This window comes from Lepidothrix coronata, unplaced genomic scaffold (genome assembly GCF_001604755.1).
Source record: "Lepidothrix coronata isolate B3197 unplaced genomic scaffold, Lepidothrix_coronata-1.0 Scaffold20, whole genome shotgun sequence".
Lineage (NCBI taxonomy): Eukaryota > Metazoa > Chordata > Aves > Passeriformes > Pipridae > Lepidothrix > Lepidothrix coronata.
Genome location: NW_016690200.1, coordinates 6,847,377 through 6,866,659, shown reverse-complemented (window position 1 = coordinate 6,866,659; position 19,283 = coordinate 6,847,377). Strand labels below are relative to the sequence as shown.

Here is a 19,283-nt window from a genome sequence, read left to right as displayed (position 1 = left end):
CCTGATGTCTTCACAGCTCCCAGGGCACTGGTGCAGCCCAGTGTGGAGGCAGCCAGGCTGCAGTATTTTCCACCCATCCACTGATCTCGTACTTTTTTATTTCCACCTATCCCCTAATCTCATATTTTCTTATTTCCACCCATCCCCTGATCTCATATTTTTTGTTATACCCAGTATTTGGGAAAAAGTGGGGATGCCTCTTGTGTGTGAAGCCAACAACTTGCTGATAGTCGGAATAAAAGTTGCAACAGGGCAATCAAAATGCAAGAAATATTTATTATTCCTCCAGTTGCAATGATATGAATGCAACCTAAATTAACTAATAAATATGAGATTCTTGTGATCCCAGCCACAACCAGCTCAGGCCGTGGCAAGTCTAGCACCATCCTGTAACCTGATGGTGTCGTGTCAAAAAAAAACCCCAAAAAACCATGTTTGTCAGGCTGTGTTTCCCTCTGAGAAAGGCTCTCAGCCTCGAGGCCTGTCCTGTTGGCTGATGGGACCTTGCTGGCCAGGTGACTGCTCTTTCTCTCTGTTCCCAGGTGTCTGTCATGCGTGGAGAGCCCCTACAGGTGTCACTGGTGCAAGTACCGCCACGTGTGCACCCACGACCCCAGCTCCTGCTCCTTCCAGGAGGGACGAGTCAAGATGCCTGAGGTAGGCAGGGGCACAGGATATGATGGGGCACAGGGGTTGATGTCACCTGTCAAACTAACAGCCCAGGAAGCCTTCTCCACCTCCAGTCCCACCCTCACCCTCCAGGAGACCCTCACCTCTCTCTCTGTATGCAGCTCCTCTCCTCTCTGCTCTGCCAAAATCTCAGGGAGCTTCTCCTTCCCTCCCACACGCTACAGGGAGTGGGTTACCTTGGAAAATCATGACAAACTCTGGCACCAAGGGGCTGGGAGGGATGGAAAACAGTGCTAATACGTCTCCAGGAGAGATGGAGATACTCTACTCCTCTAAGCACCTCTCCCAGCAGTTGAGATCTGGGAAGGATTTAGGGCTTTGTCCATGGTACCAGTAGATTTCAGCCACGCTTTGAACACCTTTGTGGCTTCATGGATTTGAAGCCCAATGGTCAGTGCCTCAAACTGCCTCCAGATGAGGCCAGGAGATGCCTCATTGCCAGTCACTGAGCTGAACTGGACCTTGGGGTTTAACACAGAGCTGCAAATGCTGCCTGGCAGGTACTGTGACTAACGAGCACTCGCAGACAAGTGGAGCTGGGGAGAATACAAATAGGAAGCTACTTAATTACTTCCTGGCCAGGAACGGTCTGAAAGCATCCTGGGCTGTCTGGTAAATGACCTGAGAGGGCTGGTTGTTTGCCTGGCCTCAGGGACCAGTACCCATTAAGAGATCTGATACCTGCTGAGCCACCAGGGCACAAGTGGCTGCTGAAGACTCTGGCAACGTGTGCTGCATTCAGAGGGTGAAACCCTCACTGTTCCCCGTGCTGCCTGCTGGCTCTGGTGTCTCTAATGTCATCCCCCACCTACCACCAGCCCCTGCCCCAGCCCAGCTGAACCAGAAGACCCACATGTAGTGTCTTCACATTCCCATAACATCCCCGTTCCCTCCCACCCCTTCCATAAGTGCTGCTTGAGATACCACATATGTGCTGGTTGAGGTGTCCTGCATCAGAACTTCTGACCTGCTGTGCCACTGGGACAACCATAAATATTCATGAGTTCTCAGTCTACCAGGATGCAGAATTTGTTATAAACTTGCTGGAAAACATGCTGAGGAGGTGGAGGGCTTGGCACCCTCTGCTTGGTGGTGAAGGAAGGCAGCTCAAAGTTCAGCCCTTCTGGAAGGTTATCCCGGCCAGAGAGGGACTATTCCCTCACATGGAACCTTGGCACAGTTTGTCCAGTCCTGCTGCCCACAGATTTCTGCGCCTTCCACTTCAGGGGCTGGAAGGCTGGAGTGGAATCCCCTGGGACACTTCGTCTCAGCTTCCCACTGAAATACTGCTGCAAAACCATCACCACTGATCTTCTCTGGCTCCTGTGGGGTGTCCCATGTACCAAGCACAGGACTCACCTTCCCAGTTCCCACCTCTTCTCTCCTCCAGCCCCCTGTCCAAAAAGAAATGCCTACAAACCTTAGTGGATGTTCTGCTCCCTCAACCCCTATCACATCCCTGGTATTCAGGACACGGCTCTCATCAGAAAGGAGACCACAAGAATGATCCCACTTTCTTAGGGAATGGGCTGGGGATGGCACAGCCCCTGGTCTTTATCCCCTCCAAGGCCTTGCTCTGCAGAACTGGGGAGGAAGGCAGTGGACTCATCAAACTCTGCAGATCTGCCTGTTTTAGCTTCATCACCTCTCTGCTAGTTTGGTTTCTGAAAGGTGTCCTCTTCAGACCAGCAGACAGGTCCAGCCTAGGGGGCTTTATCTGCCAGCAGAGTTTGCTCTTTCTCTCTTCTATCCCCTTAAACAGAGAATTTCCTGCTAAGCTTCATAAACTCCCTCTCTGATCTTGCAAAACTGCTCTGTGGGATTTGCATGGCACAGGGAGAGGCACAAACCCGACCTTGGAAGACAACTACTGATCTCCAAGGCAATGACAGCATCATGTGAGACATGGATGTTACACCGGTCATTCCCAACGAGGGCTGTGGCAAAACCATCTCTGAGCACAAATGGGACCTCTTTCCCCTGGGATACAACATTTGGCACTCAGCTGCTCAGCTCAGGAGCTGGATTTCCTCTCTACCGGACAGAGGAAACACTTCCCAGCACTGGAACTGCAAAATCTGGAAGGATAATGGCCTTCCAAACCCCAAAACTTTCCGAGCTTCTTTTCTGCCTGGCAGTGTGAGAAATGCCCTGTAACTTCAGAGTCCCTCTCACTCCGTTTGTGTGTTTGTGGCTGTCAAGGACGCTTGGGCTGGGGAAGGATGGCATCACAAGTGCATTCTGACAGAGAGATTTACAATCCCTCTGCGGCCAGGAAGGTTTTTGTCAAATGGCACTTTGAGCAAACGCTGCGTCGTGTCTCCCACACTTCCCTTGAAAAACCACCTTCCCACTGACTCATCCCTCTCACTGCAACTTCCACTGCCTGTTTTTCACTTTCACCTGCAATGCTATCATTTTCTGTCCTACACATTTGCCTGTTTGTTGAGTGGGTTCTTGGAGCAGTAGAAACCATTGGGTATCTTGAAGCCACGCCTGGCTCCTCATTGCCCATCCAGACCTTCACCCAGCTCCTGGTGACTCACGAGGTTGCCAGGACTGAGGTCCATTTCCAGACTTCCCAATGCCACCTTCAGCAGTGCTTGGAATGCACCATCATGTTGAGTGGCTCTGTTCTTACTGGCCTCTCATCTCCATGCTTCTTTAAGTCCTTTCCTCTGGAAGCATTTATATCCCTGGAGGATGAGGAGGGGGGAGTGTTTCCTACCATCCAGGCATGAGTACCTGCTAAATCAGTAAGTCTGGAGGGAGGACTGATGGGAAGCTGTATCACCAGTGTGGAGTGGATGGACCATCCCATTTGCAGTCTTTCCATGGGTTTGCTGAGCAGATTAGCTTGGGCATCTTCCAGGATCTTGCACCAAGAGACTCCTTGCCAAGCAAACAAATATTGGTGTTGTTCTGTCATATGGACCAGTGCCAGGAACTCCTTCCCCCTGTAATCATCACTGCTGGCCTGACAAGCCTTCTACCCTCCCTCTCACTCTGGCCTTCACCTTCTCTTGTAACACCCACCCTCAGGTAATTTTTGTTCTCTGTTTGCCTGTACAACATCTTGCCATCATGTGGGAAGAGACTTCCCACTCTCCAGATGGCCTGGGCTGCAAATGGACTCACTGGGCTGGCACCCATCACCCCTGGAGGAGCCTGGAGTGCTTTGAAGGGAGGTTTGTGCCCTTGTGTACTTTCTGACTCCGTGATTTCCTTAGGACACCTCACAACTTTCTGGATTCCCATGGGCTCAGCCTTTCACTCAGGTCTTCCTGATGTTCTCTGAGAGGATCTGGGGTTTTTACTTTAATTTTAGTGTGAGTTGCTGATTAATTTAGAATGCTGGATGAATTTGAGGCTGATCCAGTGGGACAGCAGAAAGGCTCTGGCCGTGACCCACATTGTCCAGAAGGCAAAATGCTGCTTGTGTCTGTGTAGCCTGTGATCTGCCATCCAAGGAGAGCCTCTGAATGGCATCATGGATGGCTGGGATCAGCCAGTCCCACCTGGCAGAACAACCAGAGATGGGGAAAGGACAGAAAAGGCACATCCCTCACTATCAACATGGAGATACGACTTTCTTTCCTGTCATTTGTCAGGTGGATCAGCTCTGCCTGGGATAAATCTGGATCAACTAGTCTGAGAGCCTTGGGAAAGCCCATGTTTGCTCCAGTGAAGAACTCCAGCATGGTCATAAAGCAAGAGTATTTATGATTATGGCACTGATCTTAATCACACGGGGTTGACAAAGTCCCTGGATGATTTGTGGCAGAAATGCTTCACCTTGGCGTGTAATTTCCCTTTACAGCAGGTTTTCAAAAACCAGGCCCACTGGCTCGAAATACACTGAGTGACTTCTTGCTTTATAAAGGGGAGCTGATGTTATCATTACTGAGGGCAGCAAGGGAAAGCACGAGGAAAAAAAGGGCATTTTAATACTGAAGTGGACTGTTGTTGTTGCTGTTGTTGTTTTTCCCAAAGAGCTGATGGCAAAAGTGGAGAGAATTAGATATAAAAGGGAGTGGGCTGAGTTTCTGGTTTTTTCTTGGCTGTCCTGTCTCTGCTTTTGACATTTGTTGCTGACCATAACTAAAGTCACGGTGCAGGCTTAGAGTTTGAGCACAAACCAGACTAACACACTGTGAAATCAACCCTGACTTACCTGGCACAATTACCAAGTAAGAGAGCTCAGTCATTTTCTTCTGTAAATGGGCACGACAGTCAGCAATTTTGGGGGGGAAACTGAGGCAAGGAGGTGGAAAACAATTGATCTGAGGGTCTTTAGCGAGACAGAAGCTGTAGAAACAGCTCCTGTCTCTCCTGATTTGCATTGTCCATCTCATCTTTGTACAGATCTGCTCTGATCCAAGGGGGTAATTTTTATTTCATCAGTGTTTCTGTCCAAGGATGGGCTGCTGGGGTATCCTACTCGAGTTGATGGGATAAAGGATTAAATCTTTTTGTTGTGCCTTTTTCTCTAAGATGAACACTGTGTTGTTCCAGGCCTTGCAAGGATTTTAGCTTTGTGTAGGGAAAAAAGAGGAGAAAAAAAATGGCAAAAGCCAAAAGCAAGCCTAGATAACAAATCTATTATTCACTGGCTTTAACAGATACATAATCATTTAATTACCTTGAAGGAGGTTTTCATCTCTCCCTTCTCAGCCGATTTGTGTGTGCATGTGTTTTCCTTCCTCCCCCAAACAGGCCTTTTTATTAAAAGGATTTTCATCTGCTGCCTAAAAAGGGAACAGAAGAAAAGATCTTGCACCAGAGTGTTTTATGTCGAGTTGTACGTGCTAATGACAGCAGAGCCCACATAAAAGAAACAACTGCTTCAAATATTAATTTGTCAAAAGAGATAGAAAGCCTTGTGAGCTGCATCCTGGAAGCAGCTGCTGAGGAGCAGAGCATGCTTTTCCCAGTGTTTGCCTGTGCCTTGTTCTGAACTAAAAGCTCTGCCAGTGGCCTCTGCAGTGGTGTGCAGTGGTTTAGCTCTGCCCAGCTGCTTGTCCTTCTTGGGAACGGATCTTTTTGGAAAACAGGGGAAAAGGAAGGGGAAAAAAGAAGGCAGAGAGTGATGATGACAACTCAGTATGAACTGACTGACTTCTAAGGAGCAGTTGGATAATGTCCTTAATAACAGGCTTTAAGTGTTGGTCAGGCTGAAGTGGTCAGGCAGGTGGACTGGATGGTTGTTGTAGGTGCCCTTGGAGCTGAACATAATTTACTCTACTCCTATCCTATCCTATCTTAGCCTATCCTATTCTACTTCTATCCTACTTCTGTTCCCTTCTATTTTAGTCTAGTCTAGTCTATCCTACTGTCCTATCCTATCCTATCCTATCCTATCCTATCCTATCCTATCCTATCCTATCCTATCCTATCCTATCCTATCCTATCCTAGTTCTATCCTGTTCTACTTCTATCCTATCCTATCCTATTCTACTTCTATCCTATCCTACTTCTATCCTATCCTACTTCTATCCTATTTTATCCTATCCTATCCTATCCTATCCTATCCTATCCTATCCTATCCTATCCTATCCTATCCTACCCTATCCTATTCTTCTATCCTACCCTATCCTAGCCTACCCTAGCCTAGCCTAACCTATTCTACTTATATCCTATCCTACTTTTGTTCCATTTTATTCTAGTCTAGTCTAGCCCAGCCTATTCTATCCTACTGTCCTATCCTATCCTACTTCTCTCCTATCCTGCTTCTCTCCTATCCTGCTTCTCTCCTATCCTATCCTATCCTATCCTATCCTATCCTATCCTATCCTATCCTATCCTATCCTATCCTANTATCCTATCCTATCCTATCCTATCCTATCCTATCCTATCCTATCCTATCCTACCCTATCCTATCCTACCCTATCCTATTCTTCTATCCTACCCTAGCCTAGCCTACCCTAGCCTAGCCTAGCCTATTCTACTTCTATCCTACTTTTGTTCCATTTTATTCTAGTCTAGTCTAGCCCAGCCTATTCTATCCTACTGTCCTATCCTATCCTATCCTACTTCACTCCTATCCTACTTCTCTCCTATCCTACTTCTATCCTACTTCTCTCCTATCCTGCTTCTCTCCTATCCTATCCCATCCCATCCTATCCTATCCTATCCTATCCTATCCTATCCTATCCTATCCTACCCTCTTCTTTGTATTAATGCCCACATCTCCTCATCATGGACTTTGTCTGTAGTAAACCCAGCACTGCCCTTCCCCGTCCTGCTGGTACATCCCTCTGTGACTCAGGAAGGACTTTGCCTCAAGGTCTCAAGAAACAGTCCAAAGGTCCCGTTTTGGCCTCTTCCTAAGGTGTAGGAGGAAGGCACAGTGGCCACCTCCTCCCAAAATGCTCCCCAGTGTGCTGGGTGGCTGCACTGGGGAGGGGGCAGAGGACCTGCTGGGCCATGGGGTGAGCAGGGCCAACTCCTTGCTCCCTTTGCATCAACAAACCTCCTGGTGATGCATCTTCAGCTGTTGCTGTGGCAACTGCTCGGTTTCCATCCCTCTCCCGTTTCCAGCTTCACTTAACCCATCTAGAGAGGCTTCTGCTGGAAGCAGCAGCACGGGGAGAGGAGAAAACCCATCTCTGCTTCAATGAATGCCCCTCTCATTTCTCAGGGACTGCAATGACAGCTGCAGCGAGGCCAATTCCAGAGCTCCCAGTCCTTCCTGGCTTTCAATTATCCACTCACTTCTCCTGGCACCTGTCTGTCATCAAGGGGAGGGTGTGAGGTGTGGTTTCCATGGCAACTGCGGGCAACCTGCTGCCTTCAAGTGCTGTGAGCAGGCAGGGGGACCAGCAGCCACCCCGTGCAGGTGGGATGTGGTGGAGGGATGCACATGTTTTGTGCCGCCTGCTTTCGAGCAGCACGAGGGGTTGGTGTTTATCATCTGTTTCGCTCTTAGAAGGGTTTCCAAGAGCGGGTGAAGGGGTTCAGTCTGGTTGGCATCCTGTCCAGGGGGAGGCAGGGGTAATCTGGGAGGAGGCTGGAGCTGACAGTGTGGATCCAGCTGTGCCTCAGGGCTCCTGGTGCTTTGGCATTTCAGCTCCGATCCACTGTCACAGCCCTTTCCCAGAAAAGATGTGTCCTGTAGTGGGTACATCCTCGTCAGAGGGGGTGCTTCAGATAATCATGAGAGGAAATTAAACACAGGAATTGGAGGCTGGGCAGAAAGCTTTCTCCTTGTTCACAGAGTCCTGTTAGAGCACGAAAATACTGCTCAGAGCCACTGATGAGCCACAGGTTTTATTTCAGCAGATGAGAGTTATATTTCTGATTGAATTACTTGGGCATGTTCACCTTTCTGTGCCCCTGATTCCCTCACACCTTCTGATTTGGGTAAACACTTTCAGTTAATAGGTGCTTGTACAGTACTTAGTTCCTGGAGCCGTGATCTCTCAGTGGGGGCTGCTTATAAGAAGTCTTTGAGCATGTACAAACAAATTAGATAATTTGCTGTTGTTTGCAAGTCACGGTGACTTGCACTGAGGTGAAGAAAAAGGTGCGTGTGAAGTGGCTTCTTCTGTTATTTTTGGGTACCTTTTGTCATCTCTGAGCCATTTTGCCCTGCAGTCACCCAGCTGGCAAGGGAAAAGGCTGGCAACTTGTTCATTGTCTGTAGGATTTAATGGATTCATAGATGGTTTGGTTGGAAGGGACCTTAAAGATCACGTAGTTCCAACACCCTGCCACGGGCAGGGACAACTTCCACTAGCCCAGGTTGCTCCAAGCCTTGTCCAACCTGGCCTTGGACACTTCCAAGGGTCCAGGAGCAGCCACAGCTTCTCTGGGCAACCTGTGACAGGGCCTCCCCACCCTCCCAGCCAGGAATTACTTCCTAATATCCAATCTGTCTCATCTATCTAATCTCTAATAGCTAATCTATTTCTGATTTTTACTGTGGTGGACCTGCAGGAAATCTGTCCTGGTGCACAACTTCTCCTACCAAATCACAACAGGAACTGAGAAATGATGGGAAAAGGCCTCCCTGAGGGCAGTTCATCCTACCTTAATAACAGCTTGTTGTCTTAGAGCTTTGCCTCTCCAGCCACCTTGTGAGTGACTAATCAAGGACCTGTTCGTGTGATTTCCAGGAGCAACCCAGGGAGATTAATTGGAATGAAGATGTAAGAAGCATCTGACACTCAATACCATGTCCCAGCTAAATGTTTTTCATAACAGTTGGGCTGCTCATCTTTGTAATGCAAGATTATTTATCCCACAGGACAGAGGGATCTCAGAATGCAACAGGGTAATGTTCATCTGTCCCTGCCAACACGACATCCTTGGAAAAAACATGAGGAAGAGCTTATGTTGTTTTGATAGCCCAACTCAGTGCAATGCCACTGTCATGCCTCAAGTGACTACAGGGTTTTCTGGCTCTCTGGACATCTGTCAGGACTGCTAAGATCAGTCTGGCACCCTGCAGTGTGAGGGAGGAAAGACAACTCCCCTTTCAGACTTAGTCCAGGGACATGTCTTGGCTCTGAAGCCAAAAGATTTTGCTTTTCTCCGTTGTAGCATCAGCTGCATTCACTGCTTTGGGACATGTGAGCTTTTGGGGCCTGGCCAAGGAGAAACATTCTCAGGATGTTGAAGCTGCAGATAAGAGGTGAGGCCGGAATGTGTCTCCTGCCTTGCTTGGGGCATCTCCAGGAGGCTGAGCCCAGACCCTCCTTCCCTGCCTTGAGTCCATTTGCTTTGGCTTGGGTGTTATCTCCTGCTGTCATGGCTCTTGGTGAGGGGGAAGATGACAAGAGCCATGATATCATGGTCCTGACCTTCCCACCGTGGAAGCCAAAGTCTGATGACTCTCTGGGCTTCTGTCCTGGTTTCTGAAGGAAGTGGGTTTGCATCAACATGGTCTGTGTGTGCAACCTCCGGTCCAGCTGTTCCTCCATCTCTGCTGTTCACTTCTGAATTCATTGGGAATTCCTGGCCTAGTTGGGCCAAAGTCTGGAGCTCTCAAAAGCACCGAGTTCCTACTAACTTTGTAAAACTGGGCAGCTTTAGAGGAGGAATAGACTTTCTGTCCCCTCTTAGGATGAAAGCGCTGCAACTTGGGCTCAACCCTTGTTAGACATCAGAAATCCCCATGTGAGAGTGTTGCCATGGGAATCTCTCTCACTTCTGAGCAAGTCTTAGCTGGATAATGTCCCTTACTCGTGCAAAACCTATTTTTTTGACACAGATGAATAGTAAACTGTGTTGAGGAGTGACATGTCCATGTCACTGGTACCTGCATGGATGAGCAGAAAGGGGTATTATGTCAATGCTCAAACTTTTCAGCTTCACTGGGCTGTTGGGGTGCCAGGCAGAGATGTGCAGTGATATCAAAGAATCACACAATGTTTTGGGTTGGAAGGGACCTTAGAGATCATCTAGTTCCAACCCCTCTACCATGGGCAGGGACGATACACATGAAAGGGCTTGTCAGCTTCTGATGAAGTCCTTACAGAAAGACAGAAGGCTGGCTATGAAGGGTGCAGATTTAAATAATCATAACTGGAGAAGAAGTTAATTACTGCTTTACAAACTGCCTGTGCTTTCCACAGCTTTACACAACCCATTTTCCTATGTGTGTTATTCAGAAGCACTGTCTTACTTTACCAGTGTTTTCCTTTAAAAAATGACAGACTTTGTCCAAGTAAATACATGGTTATCTTGTCTCTTGAACACACACCACCTTCTTCCATGCACATGATTGTATTTCTTATGATTTCCAAACTCAGGAAACACCAGAACTGAGACTGTTCACATGTCTCCAGTAGCTCCTTTCTGGTGAGCAGATGGACTTCATGACAAAACCATCTACTATTTTTGTCACTAGTCCACTCCCCTCACCCAGTGACCAGAAGGCTCCTGCTCTCTGGATCATTACTTTTCCTTCTGAGAGTGTGTCAAAGCAGCAAAGGGCTGAAAAAAAGCTAATGTTGTGTCTCTATTTAAAAGGGATAAATGTGTCTCTTGGATAATTATGGCAGGCTGACCTTGATCCTTGTGAAATAATGGACCGGCTAAGAAAGACTCTATTAATAAAGAATTAAAGGAGGGCAAAATCATTAATGTTCATCAGCAGAGATGTGTGGACTGACTTCAGAGGCAGAATAGTCCTGAGTTGGATCAAGCTCTCAACAGACCTGGGTCATTTCCCAACACTGTCTGCATGGCCTTGGGGGAGTCACTTTGCTCCCAATCAGCAGGATTTGGCAGGGATCCATGGGAGAGGAGGTTGGTTATCTTCATTTAGCTCCTGCTTTAAAGTATCCACTTCCAGGGTACCAGCACTGCTCATTGCTCTCCAGCCTTCACAGCACTGAGGCCAGGAACCCAAGAGGCTCTGGCAGCTGAGTTGATGCTCTGCTATCCATCAGTGGTGAGGCCCTGGCACAGGTGTCCCAGAGAATCTGTGGCTGCCCCATCCCTGGAAGTGTCCAAGGCCAGGTTGGACAGGGCTTGGAGCAATCTGGGCTAGTGGAAGGTGTCCCTGCCCATGGCAGGGGGTGGAATGCGATGATCTTTAAGGTCCCTTCCAACCCAAACCATTCCATGATGTCCTGGTCTCCCTCCCTCCAGCTGCGATATCTGTGCACTGATCTGGGCAAGCCAGCACTGAAATCACAGAATCACAGGGTAGGCTGAGTTGGAAGGGACCCACAAGCATCATCAGCTTCCTCATGAGAGTAAGAAGAGGGGCAGGCACTGATCTCTTCTCTGTGGGGACCAGGGACAGGACCCCAGAGAATGGCCTGAAGTTGTGTCAGGGCAGGTTTGATATTAAATAAAGGTTCTTCCCCCAGAGGGTGGTTGGGCACTGACCAGGCTCCCCAGGGCAGTGGGCACAGCCCCAAGGCTGCCAGAGCCCAAGGAGTGTTTGGATGATCCTCTCAGGCCTATGGTGTGACCCTTGGGGATGGTCCTGTGCAGGGCTGAGGGTGTAACTACCAGAGTGCACAGAGCTCAAACAGGGGCACATCTCTTCCCTAGACAGAGCACCAGCCACCTTTTCCCAGGCACAAGAATCCCTTGCAATATCCCTGAGAAAAGACAGCTGTAATTTGCTCCTGAGTGCTTGGAAGACTCTTAACTAGAAAGGAGCCACCAGAAGTGACAGAGATGCAAGGACTCAATTATTCCTTTGTTGTCTCTGCAGATGTTTACACTTCCCATAAATCCTGTTGCTTTCTCCTCATCAGCTGCCTTTAAAGTTCTGAGCATTTTCCTCATGTATTATTACTTTTGCTGTGCCAATAAATAAGCACACCATCAATCAAACTAACAACACTGCAAACTTAGGAAGTGCAGATAAAATATATGGTGCATTAAAAAATTCTTTGACCGGGTGAGCTTTTTTTTTTTTTTTTTGGAGCTGGTTTGATTGCTGCTGGTGTCGATGTAAATTTGGGGGAAGTATATCCAGAAATTTATGGAGCTTGGAATCCTGCCTACAAGGCATTGACCTGATTCCACTTTATAACATAATAACGTTCCCTGGCACCGTTTGTGTAAATTTTAAATATAATTTTTATGATGTTAAGAATTAGTGGTGTAATAATGTAAACACAGCGTGGACTGTAAGTCACCCCTTCCCCTCCCTCACTGGGAGTGCTGAGCTCCTTGCTGCTTCCTTCTCCACATTATCCAGGGTCTGGGAAGCTGTGCAGGAGTTTAAAAGTGATTCATCAAAGGAACCAGCTTGTCAGCCCTGGAGCCTGAAGGCCTTCGTGTGCAGCAGAACGAGGGAGCTGCTACACAAACCTCGGGTGGTGACCCCGAGTGACTGTGTGAAGGTGTGAGAGAGAAGTTCAGGCAACATATTCCAGGCAGTCCCTGCTGCCTCTCATTTGTGAACTTGCTGTTTTCCTGCTTTTTATCCGAGTGAAATCTGATTTGTCAGTGAAAGGTTGGGGGGTTTTTTGCCTCTTTTTTGCCTGTTTTTTGCCCGGATTTCACCTCCTTTTTCTCATTCCTTCCCTTCCTTTTCTTTCTCTTTCCTTGTTCTGTGTTTGTCATGATGTTTTCTAATCTAATCTGATTTACAGAGCATCCAGATGCCGTGGTCTAGATATCTTTATAAATACCCAATCCCTGTCTCTCAACTCTTACCCTCTTGACTTGATTACAGCACAGTGTGGGCGGGTGAGAAAGCCACAGGGAGCACAGGGAAAAACAGAACATTGCAGCTCAGCAGAGGAGATGAACAAAAGATGTATTTATTTATGTGATATGTGAGTAAATAACAATCTGAGTTTCATTTCTTGTGGGGCCCCAAAGGTCTTGAGTGAGTAAATTCTGCTTCCCTCTTAGATTCACTTTACGGTCACGTTTGTTCCACTCAAGATGGCTTGGACAAGGAACAAAGATGGTGGGTGGATGAGGGATATTGAAAAGAAAGTCTTTAAAAAAAACCCCTAAATTCGAGGGTGAAGAAATGGAGAAGAAAGAAAAAGGGAACTGGATGCTTTGAGATGAGTAATAAAGGAATTGGTGGTGGTGGCTGTGTCTGGTCCTGAATGGAGATGACTCCTGCCCTTCTGGGAAAGGAAGGGTGAAAATCCACTGCCAAGGGTTGAGTTTATCTTGCCAAAGATTCCTCCAATAAAGTCAGCGATAGGTGAACTCTAAGTGGAGATCCAGCCAGTGCTACCAGGGATCATGAGGAGCCAGTATGAGGGAAAAGTTGAAAGATTCCCTCACCTGGATGCTCTGTGTGAGGAGAGATGCACAAGTGAAAACGAGTGAACTGGGACAGCAATATAAGGTGGAGATTGTTGATGGGTGGATGGGTCATTGTGTTAAACCTTCATGGATGTTTTACCTGTTCCCATGTGGAATGCCCCCCGTTTAAAGTAGATAAAACCCATTGTCTTTTGGAAAGTGGAAAACACTTTGATGACGCTTCAGATCATAACCCTGGCCAAAACCAGTAACAGAGAGTGAAACTGTACAAAATAAGGTTGGAATAAAACCCATGTAGCATCACAAGGCTGTGAAAGATCCCTACATTCCTAGGAGAGGATGATAACTCAGAGTATCTGGTCAGTCTCCAGCTTATATTTGGAAAAAGCAGGATGAAATTTCCATGAAATCATAACTCTAGATGTATAAGGCACCATAAAGGAACCTAACTAATTAGTTCAGGGCTAAGACCACACGGCCTCAGAGAGTTTTCGTCGTTCTCTTTAGCAGAATCCTCCTGATGGCTCTGACTGGGGACTCACTCAGCTTTTGTGATGGAGGCCATAACACATATGGGAGAGAAAAGGTTCTCATATTTCTGAGACTTTTATTATTTCTGCAAGCTACAACAAAACACATTCACAGCCGCTCTGTGAGGAGTTATAAATAAAGAAAATTAAACTACCATCGACCCAATGAGTCCAGCCCATTTCATACAGTGTTTTCACTGCAAAAGCTCCCTGACTTGGTAATTGGCAAAATTTTGGTGATGTGAGGTGTGCATTGCTGCTGATAGGAGTAACTGGCAAGGGTGGGGGATATTATTGTAAATGGTCTGACTCATCTGAAAGCATTTAAGGAATAGAGTGAAGCTACACACACAAAATGAATCAACAACAATCCTCTGGATTCTGAACCATCTGCCCTTCGAGTCGGGCAAAAGGCTTAATTTATTTTATACCAAAGGCAAAAGGGGTGAGATTGTGCCCTTCTTTGGTGCAGTTGTTGGCAGTATATTTTTCTTTCCTCTCTATCATGTGAAAACCATATTTTCCAGCCTAGGTGATGTCCATTGCAGAGGAAAAGGGTGCGGGGAAAGTGCTTCCACTGTAAAATACCCAAGATAAATCTTTTTTAAGGACTCCTCTGCTTGGGCCTGCTCTGAGCAGCTTGTTGTTTTCCCCTCAAAAATACAAACCTGGCCAGGCACCCAAAGCTTGACACAGGCTGCAAAATGAGTTCTGTGTGAATCTGAACCCAGAGCCTGGTCCAAGCTCTGAGGTTTTATGCAGCACAACACCCAATGAAATTGCCTCTTCCCCTCCCCGTTTCAATTAGAAAGAACATTAGGTCAATCAGATAAAGCCACATTGGGAGGATTTCCTCTTTATGGCGCTTGCCTCTTCAATTATCTATAATGAACTTCCTCACAGCACTGCAAAGCTTTTTATATGCAAACGAATCCTGTTTTGGGGCTGCCTCAATCACGGCTTGTTAATGAACTTGAAACAAGTGTTATCGGAAAGGTTACAGCACCAGCGGTGGAGGGGGGCGGGATAAGGCTCCACAAGAAAGACCAGGCTGAAGAGCTGGGATTGGCCTGCAGGTAACAGGGTGGACTATCTCCAACCTCCATCCTCCAGCTCCCATCAGAGGCTTTGCTGTCTGACAGACATCAAGCGAAATGCCCACTCTTGGGAAACGGCTGCTCAGCGGCAGATACGGCTTTCCCATCCTCCTGTCCCACTGATTCCCTCTGCCAATGCATCTCCCTCTCAACTCCTGTGGCTGGGGAGGGAAAAAAAATGGAGAGGATGTTGCCAAGGTCTTTTCTTCTGCCAGGAGAAAGAGAGGAAGCAGATGCAGAAGCCCCAGGACATGTTGGGCACGTGACGGGGAAGGGTCGGGGGTGTTGAAACCATTTAGTCCCAAATAGTGTTTACATGTGGTATCTGCTGGCATGATCAGCACTGGAAACTCTCTCTCTTGCTTTAATATGGCCTAGACCATCTCCTTCCCCTGTCCTCTGGGTTTTTATAGGTCTAAATCACACAGAGTTATAGATTATACCTCATTTTCTCATGCTGAGTATCTACTTAACCCTGCATTTATCCTCTACGCTGCTATGTAGGACCATTGAACTCAAGGTTGGGAAGACTTTCTAGATGGTAAAGCCTTGCTCTTTAATCAAGAAAAACACTTCTCTGGCGCTTTAACCATTGTGTTTGAGCGTTAGTAACTCCCTAGAGATGTTTCATCACAGGGCAGCCCAGCAGCAGGAGAAGGGAGTGTTGGAACAGGGTGTAGCCCCTCAAGCACTCAATCCTCACCCCCTCCGAGTGCAGAGACTCACAGTTGTGAGGTTCATCACTGAATTGCAGTCACCCGTGGGCTTTCCTTTCCACCTCCAATGCTTACACCTTCCAACCAGGTTAACCTGATGGCCTGTTAAGCCTCAGCCCTTGGTAGCAGGTATCAAACCAGGCCTAGTGCCAGTTTAGGGGGGAAATGGACACTGGACTCAGGATGGTTCAGCTCCACCCAGCTCCTGTCCAGGTTCTGGTGCCAACCTGGGCAAGGCCAATTGGAGCCCACCAGTAGCTCTCAGCCTCTAAGTGCAGATGGGAAATCACGTGGCCCTGAAGGACTCTTCTGTCTGGCATCCTCACCAGGACAGACAGACCCTCTTTGGGACTGAGGAAGGCTTCTGGACCTCACTGCAGGGATGCATTGGGTGGTTACTGGATTTTCCTCCTGCCCCTGGATCAACTCACACATGCAATGTCATGACTGATGGCTCTTGTAATTCTGCTCGTGGTTGATGTAACTGCAGATGTTACACGTCTAATCCATTTCTTTATCTCCTTAAGCTGTTTGCTTCAGTAAGATGCTCCCACCATCTGCTCTAACAAGCTCCCAGGCTCTCAATAAGCCATAAATTCCACTTTTGAACCTTTCAGTTCTTTTCTCCCCTGAATCAGTCATTTTCCTTTTGCCAACCCCTACAGATTAAGGTTGCACCTCTTTAAGGAAGTTCCCTGTCTCCGCTGGCCCCAACTGGGCCTGGCTTTAATGTTGGACAGGGTAGGCTGAAATGGTGTTGCTCTTTGTACTGGGCAGGGTGGATGCATCATCATGATGCTGGAGCTCTCTACAGAGAGCAATCAATGTGCCAAATGTGAAAAGGAGGGGACAGACTTGACCTTGGCATCTGGGAGTTGGAAAGAATCACCACGGGGGACAGGCAGGCACTCACAGGGAGTATGGTCTGTGCTTTTGTTTTGTAGCCTGTTCCAGTGGTTTAAGGGATCCCATTTTATATCAAATGGCCTTGGATTATCCAGGAAAAAGCTGCAGTAATTTCCTAAAGATGTGGTAGCTTCCTAGAATCCATGGATGTGACAGCTTGTCTGACTGTGCCATGAAGAAGCAGCACATGGCCACTCTAAAGCTGTGCAAATTAATGACACTTTGAGTGCAGCCTCCTGTGTGCCACCTTTGGGTGCCCAGACCTCTACCTTTGTGAGGGACCCACCCAGAGGCACCAGATTAACAACATCCACTTGGCATTGCTCCTTTGGGGAGCCTTTCCAAGGGATCTCCACACATTGTGTAATGGTTGTTTCTTGGGAGATGGATCTATCTGTAATAAATATTTTGTCCTCCTCTAAGCCAATATAAACTCTCTTTTTAACATCCCCAACTCCATAGGTTGCAACACATCTTGCTGGAGCTGGCTGGAGCTGTGCCTTTTATATAATGGTGTTGGGAAGCAAGGAATTATGCTCAGGTTTTGGCTTTATTCACTTCTATCACGGCATTGTGACTGGACTAAACCCATGGAGGGAACATGATTCCTTTTCCATTACCTGAATAAGAGAGCGGGTATTAAAAAACACCAGAGGTGGCTTCCCTGGGTCCTGAAGGCTGAAAGTCTGCAGTGTAAGCAAGGGAGATAGGAAAGGATGGTCTGTAAAAGAAATCCTTCCTCTCCTGTTTATCTGAGCCTTCCCTGTAACACTCCCCAATTCCCCCGTAACGGAGCGAGGTCCGGGGAGCTGCAAAGGATTTGTAAGCAGGCAAAGTGAGAAGGTTGAGAAGCATCAGAGGGCTCCACCTGGGGGTGGGAAACCCCATGTGCTGACTTGGTGTGCTGTCTGCTCTCTCCCCAGGACTGTCCCCAGCTGCTGCAGGCTGAGAAGATCCTGGTGCCGGTGGAAGTGATCAAACCCATCACGCTGAAGGCCAAGAACCTGCCCCAGCCTCAGTCGGGCCAGAGAGGCTACGAGTGCATCCTGAACATCCAGGGCAGCGAGCAGAGGGTGCCAGCCCTGAGGTTCAACAGCTCCAGTGTGCAGTGCCAGAACACTTCGGTGAGCGAGCCCTGTGTGCCTGGGAGAGCTGCAGGGGCCACACAGGACTAAAAGTGCCCATAGCACTGTCCCAGTGGGATTTGGGGTGGTGTCACAGCCCTTTTTGCCTTATTGAGGGTACTGGAGCTGTTTAATCTAGAGAAGAAGCTCAAAGGATGCTTTATTACTCTCTATAATCCCCTGAAAAGAGGGTGTAGCTGGGTGGGGGTCGGTGTGTTCTCCCAGATAACAAGGGATAGGACAAGGGGAAATGGCCTCAGGTTGTGCTGGGGAGGTTCAGGTTGGATACCAGGAAAAATTTCTTTGCTGAAAGAGTGGTTAAGCATTAGAACATGCTGTCCAGGGAAGTGGTGAAGTCACCATCCCTAGAAGTGTTTAGAAGATGTGTAGGCATAGCACTTGGCGGTGTGGTTTAGTGGGCATGAGGATATTTGGTCAAAGGTTGGACTTGATGATATTGGAGGTCTTTTCCAGCCTCAGTGATTCTATGATTCCAATCACAGTCAAGGAAATGCTGGCTGGTAGCTTGAAAACTGCCCCTTTTTCTGATCAGACTGGCTGGTGTCACCACACAATAGTTACCTCTGGCCCTGGAGCCCTGGATCCTGGATTTGGCCATGCTGGAGCACCTTAGCCATGACCCATAAGGCATCATTGTCAGCTTAACCTGCTCATATCCTCACAGTGCCACAAACAGGGTTTCCAGATGGAGAGTTTAGGTTATTTTGCAGGGGTTTTGCGATGGGACATAGAAAACCCCATATAAACAGCCTGATGTGATGGGTCGAAAGAAGGGTGAGATCACAGAATCACAGAAAGCTTTGGGTTGGAAGAAACCTTTAAGATCATCTCATTCCAACCCTCTGCCATGGGCAGGGGCACCTTCCACTAGACCAGGCTGCTCAAAGCCCTGTCCAACCTGGCTTTGGGTTGAGTCAGACCTTCCTGCAACCACTGACTCACCACGTGCCCTTTGGTGAGTCCTTTTCTCCCTCTGCCCACCTCCATTTCCCATCTGCAGTGCAGGACCAGTGACCCCCCTCCCAGGGAGCCTGTGTGAGTCACGACAGCGTTGTCACCACAGCCATGCCCATTCTGTGGACAAATCAGTCGTCTGCCAGGAGCTGTTCCTACCTGCAATAGCGATCTCTACTTCTCCAGAGTCTTCTCCATGAGGTTCATGTCTCCGAGATATGCATCTGAGTCATTTTCACTGCTGCTGCTGCGAGATGATTTATTAGTCAAAGAGCTAATTACAGGCTTTAGCCACTTCACCGCGGCTCTGCCACTCCACGCTGGGCACTGCTTGTCACAACATATTCTGCTGCATTAGGCACCAGCTGAACATCGCAGGCACTTCGCACATTTTACGATCCTTTGCAAACAATCAACTTCCCAATGAGGCTCTTTTATTTGTTTCTTTGTCCCTCTCCCTCCCTCCTCCTGATTTTCATTACTGGTTAATGACCTGTGGGCTTCCAGGTTTGAGGCTTCGCAGAAATAGGTGGCCTGAGAAGA

The 19,283-nt window shown here is 48.0% G+C and overlaps 1 protein-coding gene across 5 annotated transcripts in view; it reads left to right on the top strand.

The window, feature by feature from the left end:
* The window catches only part of PLXNA4 (plexin A4), a 449,429-nt gene that overhangs the window by 342,383 nt on the left and 87,763 nt on the right, over positions 1-19,283 (top strand). For all 5 annotated transcript variants that reach the window (XM_017807798.1, XM_017807799.1, XM_017807801.1 and 2 more), the window contains 2 exons: positions 543-657; positions 17,565-17,765. In XM_017807798.1, coding sequence (XP_017663287.1) covers positions 543-657; positions 17,565-17,765 — 316 coding nt within the window. The remainder of the gene's footprint in view (positions 1-542; positions 658-17,564; positions 17,766-19,283) is intronic.